This window comes from Ictalurus furcatus, chromosome 23 (genome assembly GCF_023375685.1).
Source record: "Ictalurus furcatus strain D&B chromosome 23, Billie_1.0, whole genome shotgun sequence".
NCBI lineage: Eukaryota > Metazoa > Chordata > Actinopteri > Siluriformes > Ictaluridae > Ictalurus > Ictalurus furcatus.
The window spans coordinates 7,888,542-7,903,275 of record NC_071277.1 but is presented as its reverse complement, the minus strand read 5'-3'; the positions used below and the strand labels follow the sequence as shown (position 1 = coordinate 7,903,275).

General features: G+C 37.6%; 1 protein-coding gene across 4 annotated transcripts in view; it reads left to right on the top strand.

The window, feature by feature from the left end:
* Positions 1-851: 851 nt before the first annotated feature.
* The window catches only part of pde7a (phosphodiesterase 7A), a 40,727-nt gene continuing 26,844 nt past the window's right edge, over positions 852-14,734 (top strand). For 2 of the 4 annotated variants that reach the window (XM_053611284.1, XM_053611281.1), the window contains exon 1: positions 853-2,347. In XM_053611284.1, the coding sequence (XP_053467259.1) occupies positions 2,210-2,347 (138 nt within the window). In that variant the 5' untranslated portion in view covers positions 853-2,209. Of the gene's footprint in view, positions 2,348-14,734 lie in introns of all 4 variants that reach the window. The other 2 variants (XM_053611282.1, XM_053611283.1) reach the window with 2 other exon arrangements.

Sequence of the window (14,734 nt, the reverse complement as noted above, 5' to 3'; positions counted from 1 at the left end):
CATCGCTGTCATTCCATGGTGGTATATGACCCATATGAAGTGTTAAATGTGGGTCAACATTTGCCTATGACTCAGGGATACTAAAGCATGCTAAGTATACACAGGCATTAATACACATTTTTCTTGCTTGTTTGGTTTAAATTGAAATCAATATGACGTGCAATGATGCATTGTGTACCTTGTAGCTAGTTAAAGCCCCAGGGCCTGAGCATATACATTCTAGAGAGCAGTGGGTTACTTGCACAAACACTTCCACGTTATTCTACTTCTGATTTCCGGCTTGTCCACTATAATGGCAAAGGTGCCATTTTAAACCTGGTGTCTGCATTATCTCCCAAAAATGAACGTCAACAATGTTCATCATACGTATATAGTAAGTTGAAGAAAGGCCCCAGAGTGTATGCTTCGTCATACATAAACAACTATGAAGTTAAGAAAATACCTATTACTAGAAATGAAGCTAACAATAGCCCTACACTATGACTTTATCGTGAGGATGAAAAAACAACAACCCTTAGACGTTCCCGTCATGCTGTTGTGTCTAGCATGTTAACTGGATGAACACAAGACCAGTACAGGTTTGCTGCATCCCAATTTGCCTTCTTACTCCATGCGCTAAAAGTATTCGCTCTTTTCGTGAAGAAAAAGTACATACTTTTGAGTGCGTAACAAAAGAGTACGCAAGTACTGGGACATACTAACACGTTTCCCCCTAGAAATGCTATCATATTGGCGTCCATAACAGTAAGGGACAAGCTGTGAAACACCTATTTTGATTTCAGGGCTACTTTAAGTGAGAATGTGTGTTCACTGAGTGACTCATGCCAGTGAAGGTAATCACAGGTGGTGATGTAGGGCAAACCCCGGCGTGTGGAATACCCTCGCTGAGGTCCATACAGTCGGCGCACGACCGCATATCAATCAGTCGCGGAGTCGCCCAGGTCGTCTAGCCAATCAGAACGCCCATATTGAAATCGCGTTTCGACTTCGTCCAATCAGATCCGGGTTTACACGAGCAGCCGCGCGGGTATTGGCTGGGATTTGTTTTCTAAGAGGCGCTTTTCGACAGCCTCCTGTCTGCATGTTCGGAAGCAGCTTGCAGTGTTTTGGGGAAAAGCAAAGGGGGGGGGGAAAAAGAAAAGAAAAGAAAAGAAAAGAAAAGAAGAAGAAGCCTGTGGAGCTAACTGGTTGTGCGTGTTTTTTTCCCCCCTTATTGTTTATTTTTAAAAATTCATTTCAAGAAGAGAGCGCCAAATGAATGAAATGAACGAAGAAGCAAAATACCTGCGCTGGAAATGCTTCATTATTTACTTATTTATTTTTTGAATTATTGTGTTGTTTTTTGTGGCCAAGCCACACACTGGTGCATTGAGTGAGCTGTGAGGTCTGCTCTCATCTATCTGCATTGAGGGAGGGGGAAAAAAAGAAAACGAAAAAGGGACGGAATTAAAAAAAAAAAAAAAAAAAAGGTCGAATAAAAATGCGGCGCTGATCTTGAATGAAAACCCGTCGGAACCCCCTGACGAAAAGTAGTCGCTGCACCTCTCCTCTCCTTTCATTTCCTGCTGGATTCCTTCCTTCCTTTTTTTTTTTTTAAATCGCGCGTGCATTCCTCTTCGTGCTTTATTTATTTATTTATTTATTTATTATTTTTTTGGTCATGCCTTTTGTCTTTTTATTTGGAAACGTTGCGCGGAGCCATTTCACGATGAGGCTCGACTAATTCTCTCTTTCTCTCTCTCTCTGACACACACACACACACACACACACAGAGGAGTTTAAAAATGAGGAAGCATTTTTTAAAAGATACTGAAAAGATCCAGGCCTCGTCGTTAGTAGGGCCCGGTTTGCCTGAGAAAAAGAGGAATGGAGTAAAAACCGAATAAAGCAAGAAAGAAAGAAAGGGAAAAATGGACCACGCGTACGGGCGAACACGGACAGCACCAACAACGACGCCGGTGTGTGTGTGTGCGCGCGCGCACGCGCGAGTTTCCCCATCGAACCGAACAAAATGAAGCACTTCGACACTTGAACGTCGGTTTATTGTGTTTCAAGAAAAACAAATAATAATAATAAACCCATTTTTTTTTGTTTGGTTTCAAGACGCCATTCCGTGCCAACCCCCTGAGTTTTGTTTTAATGATCTGTTTTTTTCCTTCTTTTTTAATTGAATCTTTTTTTGATCCGGATCCAGCGTTCATATTGTTCAATGGAAGTATGTTATCAGTTACCGGTGTTGCCTCTGGACAGGCCGGTTCCCAAACATGTGCTGAGCCGGAGAGGAGCGATCAGCTTCAGCTCCAGCTCCTCTCTGTTCGGCGCTCCGGATCCGCGGCAGCTGGCGCAGGTAAAATCCCATTAAATCATTAATTTCACTTGTGCGTTCACATTACCATTAATCCGTGTTTATGTTCCAAATTTAACAGTACTGTATTCTATAATTTGGGGTTTATACAGTTATAGTCTACATCTAGAATGGTGTGATACTTTTGTCTTGTTTTGTACTTAATAGCTACTAGAATTGTTTGATACTCCTAGTGTTCACACTGGGGTTTATACCCCAAGTCTATATTAGGTCTGTAGTGTTTGCAGTTAAAAAACTATAGAGTTTATTAACAGTTATTCACTGTTTTGTATACACACTTTTGTTTTGTACTGAAGATTTATAGCCTACCTCTAGGGTTATATGCTACTTTTGTATCTGCTCTAAACTGTACAGGAGTTTAATGATGGAATTGTTTAAAACTTCTAGCGTTCACACTGGGGTTTATACACAGAGTTCATAATGGGTTTGTAGTTTATATGATGAAGGTTATATATATACGCTTGTTTTATACACTGTTGAGTGTATAGCTACTACAGGGTTTATACATGAGATTTGTACTACAAGTTTGTTTCTTTTTTTTACTTTGGGTTTATACGGTTAGGTTTCGTCAGCTAGGTTTGGTTTCTAGAATACTTTTTTGTACATAAACTTTATGGACTTTTGACTATGGCTTTTTATTCTTTGGGGTTTTATATATCTGGTTTGATGCCTTTTTTTTGTACGTAATACTAGAATTGTTTGATGCTTCTAGCATTCACACTGGGGTTTATACCTTGAGTATATATTTGGTTTGTAGTTTATATCATGAAGGTTATATACTGTTGAATGTATAGCTACTACAGAGTTTATACTTGAGATTTCTACTACTAGTTTGTTTCTTTTTTTACTTTGGGTTTAAAGTAGGTTTACAGTTAGGTTTCGTCAGCTAGGTTTGGTTTCTAGAATACTTTTTTGTACTCAAACTTTATACTTCTAAGGTTATATTCTATTCTTGTATCTACTGTAAACTCCGTAGGTTTTTCTCTAAGAGTTTACTAATAGAATTGTTTGATGCTCCCCCAGTTCACACTGGCATTTATACACTGTTTAAATTGGATCCATTGTCTATATGATGATGGTTATATACTCTTGTGTTATATACTGTTGAGTGTATAGCTCAACAGGGTTTATACTTGAGATTTTTACAACTAGTTTTGTCTTTTTTTTTTTTTTTTTAAATCGTTGGGTTTATACAGCTGGGATTTATCCCATGTTTGTATTTTGGAACTTTGACTACGGCTTTTTATACTTTGGGGTTTATACAATTCAATTTTATTTGTATAGAGAGTTTTACAATGGTCGTTGTCTTAAAGCAGCTTTACAGAAATATATAAACACGGGATACAGATTTTAAATGTGTGAATTTAAGGGGTTGTACCTTTTTAGAATGGTGTAATAGTTTTGTTTTGTACTTTAATACTAGAATTATTTGATATTTCATGGGTTCACACTAGCGTTTATATACCGTGTTTATATTAGGTTTGTAATTTATATGAAGAAGGTTATATACTTTTGTGTTATACACTGTTGAGTGTATAGCCACTACAGTGTTTATACTTCAGGATTTTATGACTAGTTCTGTTCTCTTTTTTTTTTTTTTTTTTTTTTTTTTTATAACAGCTGGGGTTTGTCCCTTGTTTGTATTCTGGAATTTATTTTGGGGTTTACACAGTGAAGGTTCTACTACAGGAAATTAGTACTACACTCTCAAAAATAAAGGATTCTTTGTGTACCTTAAAAGGGTTCTCCTATAGCATCAGGCTGAAAAACCTTTCTTGGTTCTAATTGGAGCCTTTATTTTTAAGAGTGTATAATGGTGTTTTGCACTCCATCTAAACTTCTAGGGTTCACACTCGGGTGTTTATACACCGAGTTTATATTAGGTTTGTATTCTGGACTTTCTATAAGATTTTATAATTTGGGGTTATATAATAGTGTTTATAAAACTCTAAACATATATATACTACAAGACATGCTAGAATACTTGTTTTGTACTTAAGGTTTTTACTTGCAGTGTTTACACTGTAGCACACATAGTGGCTTTAGGGTTTATTTGATGAAGGTTGTACTCTGTTATTCACTTATGAGTATAACATAGTTTAATTAAAGAATGGTTTAATACTGGTAACGGTAGTTACTGCACTTATACTACAGATGTTTAGTACTAGAATGCTTCAATACTTATATTTTGTACTACTTCTTGGGTTCACACACTGGGGTTTATACATGTACAGTTAAATTAGGTTTGCTTCCCGGAATATGTACAATGGTTTCTTATACTTTATATAAATTTTATGATGTCATGTTTACAGCTCAGAGTATACTACAGGAGTTTAGTACTGGAATGGTGAAAGGTTTATATTTCTAGTGTCCACGCTGGGGTTTCTATATGGAGATTATATTAGGTTTAGTTTTTTTATTATGAAGTTTCGAGTACTTTTTATAGTTATGGGTTTATTTGATGAAAGTTATATTCTTGTGTTGTACAATCTGAGTATATACTACAAGGGTTTAATACTAGAATGGTTTAATACTAATGTCGGTTTCTATTTTAAGGTTTGTACTTAGAGGTTATAGCACTTCATTTTGTAGTTTTACACAATACAATATACACGATAAAGATTATAGAAAGACTTGAATACTACAAGGGTTTAATACTCATGGTTTATACTTGAGACTTTTACTACTGGGTTTTGTATTTTTTAAGTCTTATTCTCCTGGGGTTCATAACCTGTTTGTGAGCTGGAGTTTCTACTACAGCTTTTTACTGTGGGTTTTATACTACAGAAGTTTGTGTATTACTATGGGGTTTTAATACTAATGTGGTTATAGTCTTTAAATCTGTATATATAGGCCATTGCAGGAGTTTAATACTACATCCATTTAATACTCATGTGGTTTATACTTCAATCTTTTACCACTAGGCTTATCCTGTCTTGTATTTTTTGGTTTTATTCTTTTGGGGTTTGGACCTTGTTTTGTGTTCTGGAGTTTCAGCTATGGCTTATATTACAGGGGGGTTAATACTAGGAGGTTTAGTACAAGTGTGCTTTATACTAAAGGGATTCAGATTCTGGGGTTTAACCTTACTATTTTTTAAACTTTGGGGTTCGTATAATGGTTATACTCGGTGCTATAAACTTGGAGTGTATACTGTTAGAAGGGTTTAATATTCATATGGCTTATACTTTTACTAAATTTTATTCTTGAGGTTCGTATAATGGATATAATCAGCACTATAACCTTTGGGAATATACTACAAGAGTTCAATACTTGTGGTTTATACTACTGGAGTTCGGATTCTGGGGTTTAACCTTACTATTTTTTAAACTTTGGGCTTCATATAACGGTCATACTTGGTATTTAAAATGTGGGCGTATACTAGAAGGTTTTAATACCAATGTGTTTTATACTGTGTGGGTATAGTCTGGCAGTGTGTATATTTTAGGGTTTACACTCTGATCTTCATAATGTAAGGTTTATACTCTGTTACGCTCTGTGTTTATACTCTTTGGTCTGTGCTGCGGTTTTGTCTTCTATCTTTCGTCTCTGTGTGCTCTTCGGCTGTAATCTTTACTGTCTGCCTGGTCTCTTATCTTCAGCTGCAAGTTTGTAAATAATATAAATTGAGCGGCGTCACAGATGTGTTTACTTCTCGTCTGTTTCTATTGGAGCTGGAAAAACAAATGCAGTGCCCTTAAAGATCCGAAGTTATATGGCCTGTAACAGTTGTTTCAAACTTTTTACTTGTTACTTGGCATCGATAGAGCAGCGGAATTGCTCGAAGGTGCTAGATCTAGAGCTAAATGAAGTATTATTACAAATATGTCAATGTAAATGTAGCCCATTTTTAAGCCAGTGGTTTTAAACTAATGTTAGTTGTAAGGTGGGAACAGACGGGGGTGTACGGAAAGTAGTTCTGCTGAAAGCAATATCAAGTTTGAGCTGATGGGTTGTGAGAAACTTAATGTTAGAATTTCTTTATTGGTGCTTTTGATGTTGGCTTTTACTGCTCGTGGATACTTAAGTATTCTGGTATTTTTACTATGTTGTCTAACAGAGCTGATTAAATGCATCTTGCAGTTCTATATTGAACTTGAGTGAGCGTTGTAGCCTTTTTTTTTTTTTAGCTATAGCAGTCCATTTATCATGTGTCGGAGTGGGATTACGGGTCCCTTCATCCAAATAATCACAAATGGACTTTAAAAGCAAAAAAAGCGATCAAACATCAGCTTTCGTACTGTTCGAGAATCTATTGAAATATCGGTCAAATGTGTGACGTGGTACTTTCTGGCCTTTAAAATCGGAATGCCTCCAGGGCTTTTGGTTAGAATTTCATGTGTGTGTGGAATGTGGGACGGAGCCTTGAGTCCAAGCCTAGACTTGCACAAGCCTTTGTGCGCTTGTCATATGTAAACCTGTCTATGGGCGGGAATTGTTGTGACGAAGACGCTTGTGTTTGTGTGCTTTCGTAAGCACGTTTGGGCTGACTTCACGTTTCATGGTGAGATGGGATGGACAAACGAAGCCGGTCTGGATGCACAGAATTGATCATATTTAGTGGGTCGCATAGACTATAAAACTAGGATCAGTTTGTGAAACTAATGGCAAGAATTCAACTGCGCCAAATAAAAAAAAAGCGTGTGTGACCTGCATGTAGATATCCAATCAGAAGCTGGCAAACACCGCATGTACTGTGCATGAAAAAGCAGTACTATTAGGTGAAGAAGCACCAAATATACAGCAGCAAAAAGACCAGTGCTTCATCTGAGCAAGTGAATGAGAGCCAAGGTTAAATGGACATAACTACTCTTTACAACCATGGTGAGCTGAAAAGTGTCTCAGAACACCCAACATGTCAAACTACAACAGCATATCGATGGTCGATTTAAGCAAGGTCATCATGCGTAAAAACACGTGCAACAGACACACAAGGAAAAATTTAAGCCAGCATGCCATAGTTACATTTGTGATCATTGAAATTGAAATGGCGATTAATGTTAATTGCAAACATCGTGATTGTGTTTTAAAATACAATACAACACCGAGCACCATGATATACTGTTTGACAAGGTGCATCCAGCAGCTTCCGTGACAAGGATATGAAACCGCACAACCAACAATAACCTTCATTTTAGCCTGGGGAAAACGACTGGAGCTCAAAAGGCAGAAGGAATAACTGAACTGAATGTGTAAAATGATTTCCAATGACATGTTGCCTATCTGTGATGCGTCACCTTCGATGACACCGATAGGCAACATGGTTTTCGAGAGCTGATTAGTTTCATTCAGCCGGACTACAACGTTCCGTCATGAATGGATTCCGTTAATTGATATCGCTAGCGAAGAGGAAGTCTTGCTGTTCCACGACGAGTTGAGGATGTTTACATGAATCCCGGGTTGCGTGAAACTAAATTTGAACCACAGTCGTACACAAGTGCGGTCATTTTAGTGACAACGATGTGTGTAAATCTCGGCAGTTCAATAAGGGAGGATTTTATTTGTGTCTAAACGAAGTCTGTGCTAGATATTTCACAAGCTGCGAAGAGCAGTTAGCTTTTTGAAAACATTGTTTCTTTGCAGTCATAAAACGTGAGTGACTCTTGCAGTGCTGTGTGTGCATGCGCGTGCATGCAGTCATAAAAGGGTGAGACTGTTGCTGTGTGTGTGTGTAGGGTTATTCCATGCTGCTGTGTTTGTGAGGACCGAGGTGAGCTATGTTACCGACTGAAGCGGTTAAACATGTGCTCGGGCTTTAGGGGCAGAGGTTTGGCTGCTTTCCAACTTCGCAGATGGCCACAATGCACGCTCTCTCTCTCGCTCTCTTTCTTTCTCTTTCATTCTCTTTTAAAAAAAAAAAAAATCTTTTCACACTTTCTCTCTGCATTCTTTGCACTGTTTCACTACTATCACTCCATCCCCCATCAGTCCACTCACCCACTCTTGTTCCTCTCAAACAGGCGCGTTTTTGTGGAAGAAGGCGTCTTCTCACATGTTCCGGAGAGTGTACGCTAAACCAAAAGCTTTGTGTGTCAGTGCAAAGCTCGGACGCATCCACCGGGATGGAACTGCAAAATGTGATGATGTTAAAGGCCTTTGCTCACCAAAACGACGTGATTTTAATCGTCACTTGGGTTGTGCAATGATATCCGTCACAAAAAAAGCAGATATCTGGCGGGTAAAGAACAATAATTTTATGTCTCAGGTTCTCAAAATGGCCATCTCTAGCGCCAAAGAGTATTTAATGTTAGAAAGTTGAAGAAAAAAAATGATCAGTGATGAGTAGCACGTGATCTGTGTTATTCCTTGTTGTACAACGATCATTCCTTTGGGAAGCGGATAAAGTAGGCAACTTGGCGATCCTAATATTTACACTTACGTCTGCATATCGTACAAATTTGAAAACCAACTGCAATTTACCAAAACGTATTCTTAATGATCATTATAGCGATTGCCATAGGCTACAAATGAATTAATGAAGGCAGCAGATGGCTTAAATAAATTCCTCATGGAGTGATGGCAAGTGAGAATTAAAAAGAGGCCAGCTATAATATAAAAACATATTTATTGATTTATATTCGGTAAATAAGATACTTTTTTTTTCTTTTTCTTTTTTTTGTCATTTAAATGTTTTGCATCAATCACACAGCTTTAAAGCAGCATACGGCAAAATTAATAAAGTAAAACCTTGACCAGAATTGAAGCATTGGGATTTTTGGAAACGGTCCTCAGAAATATGAAGTACCCGCATATTAACGTTACAAAATAAACAAACAAAAAAAAGTCTTTGAAACAAAGTATCTGTGAGGAGTTACAAACGATGGACGAGTAGGATTAAAGTTTTGAAGTTCACGTAATTGGAACGTAGCTAGTAATCTGGCCCGTATTTATTTATTAATTATTATTTTTTTAAATAAAAGAATGTCGTTATTGTTGTTTAAAAATAAAAAAATTACCATTCAAACCTCATTTCCGTGAAACTGTGACACCATAACAAGCAAACTCTGTAGTTATGTTAACGTTTACCTTTATTAGCTAGCTAGCACTAGGTTTAGACAAATTTACCTCTCTAGCCAAATAACCTATGATGAATATGTTGTTAATGTTTTGTCACTTGTAAGTTTTTGATCGTTTCCATAAATGCAGCATTTAAAAAAAAAGTGTGTGGGGGCGGGGGATGGAACAAAGACATGATCTGTAACTTTTATCATTTCTTACATTGAACATTTCGCTTTGTAAATAGTTGGGACGCAGCTTATTCGAGACGTACAAGACGTCAAACGTATCAAGTGATGATGTAACAAGTTTTGATGAAAAGGGCCATGGCAACAAATACCGTTCAATGGTGTTGCTATTTATTTGTTTCTCACTAAATGTTGTTTTTTTCCTCTCTTGTTGTTGTTGTTGTTGTGATTCTCTGTACCACCATAAATACTAACAAGGGGAGGAAAAAGAAAAGAAAAAGATGATGTCTCATTTGGAGATGCTGCTGTATTTAGAGCAGGCTCTCAGCTGGGCTCTTGATAGATTTCCACTATTAGTCATACGGACTCTCTGGTTGATCAATGTGATGTCAGCTCACTCTGGGAGTTTACAGTGTTGGTGCTGGTGCTCTGGTGGGGCTGGTTTGTGTCGTCACACGCCCTGAAAACATCCTGCTGTGTCTGATTGGACTCGGTAACAGTTTCCGACGTCATGTTCTTGAATCATAGTTTTTAGCAAGACAATACTTCCTACCGCCTCACTTTCAGCATACCAAAAGTTTATAGGTGAAACCTCATTGTATTCTGTAATGATAGCGGATGAATGGGACCTCGGTGTGTGTGAAATTTAAAATCCATTCATCATACAGGGATCACCGAGTTAAATGGATTTGATACGATCCGCGATTTTTTCCCAAGACCGCAAGCTCAAACATGCTCAGGAGATCAGATCACGCAATTTGACGTGACCACGTACAGTATGCCACAGAGTGTCTATCGTTTGTACACTTTTCCTGCCACGAGCGGCGGAATCCTGAAGGTTGCCATCTGATTGGTTAACCAGCCTCCTACAAGAAAACAACATTTTAAACCGTAACACATTCACGGTGCCTTATTTATCAATGTTTACTAAAGGTGTGCGTAAATGGTTTTTGTAGGCCACACCGAATTAATAATTCCTGCCAGATTTGCTTATTTTCTTCATACCGCTTATGTTGATGAATTACAGCGCACGTTACATGGTGTGGTGCCCACAAATCTCCATGAAAGGTGAAAAAGCTTAAAATGACTAAACAGTGAAAGAGTGCCTTGCTGTAAATCTTCCAGTAATGCAGCTCGGCCACTGCAGCACATCAGTTACTGTACCATTACTTTTGTCGTAGTTGAATGGCTAGATTTATTTTCTCAATTTATGGCTTTGTTTTGGTTTCTTTTCTTTCAAGTCGTTAATATGAACGTCACAAAAGGTTCATTCGGTTGGTGTGTGCAAATGAAATAATAATAATAATAATAATAATAATAATAATAAGTGATTCAACCTTGACGTCGTAATGCGTAGTTAAAATCGCAGTAACTCATCACCAATTATAGGATTTAAAGCCTTTTAGTGAGTGTCCTACAGTAATGTGGACTTTCAGACTCGGGAGCTGTCTTTGGTTACAAACGTTTTTCCATAACGAACTTGGTTTTCAAAGCGCATTTCTGTGAAAAAAAAAATTACGACTAAATTTCTTTGCATTCAGATTGATAAATGAGACCCATTGTGCGCATATTATAGTCAGTGGAATAAAATAAAAATAAAAACAGGCTGACTCATTACAGGAAAAGTCTGCGGTTGGTTGTCTGCCATGTCAGTAAAATTGCCTCTTCCTGTCAAAGTTGATGCTTCTTAGCCATCTTTAGCACCAAAATACCAGAGGTCTGGGTTATGAGACTGCACGAAATCACTTCATTTTCACCGTCTGAAATTGTTATTGCAAGAATTGATGAAATTGTGCCGACGTGGTTCATTTATGGAAAAACATGCCTGTGATTTGATGTTTAAGTAGGTGGAGTTCAAAAGTTTTTGTGCTATGCCGAAATATTTTTTAATTATAACGTACTTTATTGGATTTTTCGTACACTTTTCCATCCACAAGCTTCGGAATCTCATTAGGGGGAAAATTTTTTTTCAGGTCCATAAATATTTGGACACCGACAAAGTTATTGTATATTAAATATATAACAATATTCTATATTAAATAATGACGTACAAATTACAGCACTTTTCTTTGAATATGTAAAAACAATTGTACAAACTAACATAAACATATCATTTTGGATGCAATCCTGAAGTCTTTAACTCGTAAACATCACCAGAGCGCTGGGTTTCTTCCCTGGCGATGTTCTGTCAGGTGTTCAGATCAGGCAATTGACCTGGTCATCGCAGAATATTCCACTTCTTTGTCTTAAAAATAATTTGGGTTGCTTTCTTGTATACTTCGGGTCATTATCCATCTGTACTGTGAAGCGCTGTCCAGTGAGTTTTGAATCATTTGGCTGATTGGCCCTGTACATTTCAGTATTCATCCTGCTGCTTTTGTCAGCAGTCACATCATCAATGAATACCAAGGAACCAGTTCCATTGGCAGCTATACACGCATACGCCATAAGATGAGGTGCTGTGCTTCTGATCATGATTGGTTCCTTCCCTTCTCCGTACTCTTCACTTCCCGTCATTCTGGTACACGTTGTTCTTCGTCTCATTCGTCCGTTGGATGCTGTTCCAGAACTGTACAGGTTTTTTCAGATGTTTTTGCCAAACTCTAATCTGTTCTTCCTGTTTTTGTGGCTTACCAATTGTTTACATCTTGTGGTAAAACCTCTGTATTCACTCTGGTGAAGCCTCCTCTTGATTGCTCTCTCATGTAAGTTTGCTACACGTACAAATAAAGTCATCATATTATGCTCCTGGCACCAATTTGACCCCTTTTTGAGTAAATCTGGCTTGAAGAGGTAACGGTGGCCTTATATCACTTGTTTGAGAAAATGGTTGCGGTATAAATTACAGTGAATTTTCATTTAAGATGCACCAGGAAATAAATTCACTGAATTTCCATCACAATAGTGCTTTAGTGTTTTGTAATGGTAGGTCGTCAGTGGTGTTATGAATTTCACATTGCGCCCCCGGTACGCGTGCAGCTCTGCAGCGTCAACCTCAGTTTATTCGTTCTTCTAGTTCCTATCGTTAGCTTGATCATGTGTAACCTGAAATCCAAAACCAGCCTGTATCATGGTATTGGTAGGGAGTCTGAAATGTGAGAGATTAGCTGTCGGCTGTGCCGCGAGTTTTCATTGGAGGCCTCCTTGCTCGTGTTTGGAGACTGTTTCTTCTTGAATTTGTTTATCTTCAGTGAGGCGATAAGGGTTTCATGCAGAGCCGTTGGATTGACGTAGTTTCAGGATGTGGTAAGAATGCTGAATGAGCTGTTCAGTGTTTCACAAGTTGTTGTTGTTTTTGTATGTGTGTGCGCGCACGCGCATGTGTGCATGTGCATGCAACCTCTATTTCTAAGTCTGCTACTCACTAATCTTCCTGATATTAGTGTGTTTTATTTTAAATTCATTTTTGTAGTATCAGATATCATGTACCTTTTTATAACTTGCTTTGTCTTTTGAACGTTTTCGTTTGCTTTATGCATCCCGTGAATTTTTTTTGCATTTGTTAGACTTTGCTAGAATGTTTCGTGCATGCGAAATTCTGGTCAGACATTGGGCGAGAAGTTCCGTGTGACGCAAAAATGAGCTCGCTAGATTGTCTGGTAATCAAGATTTCTTTAACACACAATGCAAATGGTGATATTTTGGCAGTAAGCATGACTTTTCATCCTACACAGCCTGTACATAATATTTCACATGTACCATACGTTCACATGTGTAAATTAATCCTGACAGGCAGCTAGCTTATGACTTGAGACCATTGTGTATAGGGATGGGCATCACGGACAATATTATTATTCGAATTTTCTCAAAGCATTATGCGAATAGTATTTGAATATTCAATTTTCCACCCACACATGCACGCAAAATGCCGTGCATGCAAAATGCTTTTTTTTCAGCTTGTGTGTGTTGGCTGTGTGCTAGTTGCGATAAACTACACTGAGTGACTAGCTCTTTCCATTACATTTCACAGTTAAAGTTCCACTTTGCGCACTATTGCACCACTATGTCGTTGATGATTTACCAATAACAGCAAGTGTTTTATTCAGCTTTCTGATTGGTCAGAAAGTGTTCCTTTTCTACAGTAGTGCAGCTACAAATTTACCATTTCTTACGAACATGCAGTGTTTAAAAATCAGTGTCTTCATCTCGTTAGCTTCAAATGAGAAAGCAGAGCGGTGGGTGAGGGAACGAGTCTTTGTAGTGGACCTAACCTGTTTCGTGGACGTTCCACAACATTAAATATCTCTATAAATGGATAATATATACGATGTGTCGTACTTTTAATAAATAAAAATTGTAATCGTTGGCAAATTGCTTTGGTGTAAGAGAACTATAACACTTCAGCATGTGCTGTTAAAGGAAATTCTTCAATTAAGAGTGATAACAGTAACTCCGCTTCATGACACCACCCCGATGTTGATTTTTATTCCTACAACAGTATGTTTAAAAAAAATATATATTTCTTACTATAAACCGTGCTATCATTTTTTTTTTATATATATCGACCATTTTGAGAATATGAATTCCTTCCCTTGTTGTGTATCTTGTGTTTTCAGCAGTATCCCACTTATGTTCTTATTCTGACGCATAAACAATGCCTTTAAAGGATAAAAGGAGATTTGTTCTTCCAAACTTGCAAATATTAATTGATTTAAAGGTCAGCGTGACCTGAAAAGCCCAGAACAATTTATATGCTGTTTTTCTCACTCCGAAAAAAGTTGCAGGAATATGGGCAGTATTATGGTTTTAGCTTCTCACATACTCGCGTTCTTCTTCCGTATGTCATCATTACCTCATGCTTTGCTGAATCACTCCTATTGCTCCACCATTGCTTATTTCCCAATTGTATACTGTATGTTCTTACATACTTACAACTAGGTCTGCAACTAACGATTATTTTGATAATCGATTAATCTGTCGATTATTTCTTCGATTAATCGATTAGTTGGATTAAACGGCCGATTTTTCTTTTCTGTATTTTCCCAAAAAAACACGTTGTTTCACATTCTGCCCGACCTTATCCTTCAAACATAGTGGAAATTGAAGACTATGAAAAAGGTATTCAATTAAATGTATCTATGTGGGCTAGGCTATACATTGTGCAAAGGATTTTTAAAAATGTTAACATTACATTTTGAAAACAGAAAAAAAAAACTGCTTGTCCACCAGCTTTAAAGCAGAAGTT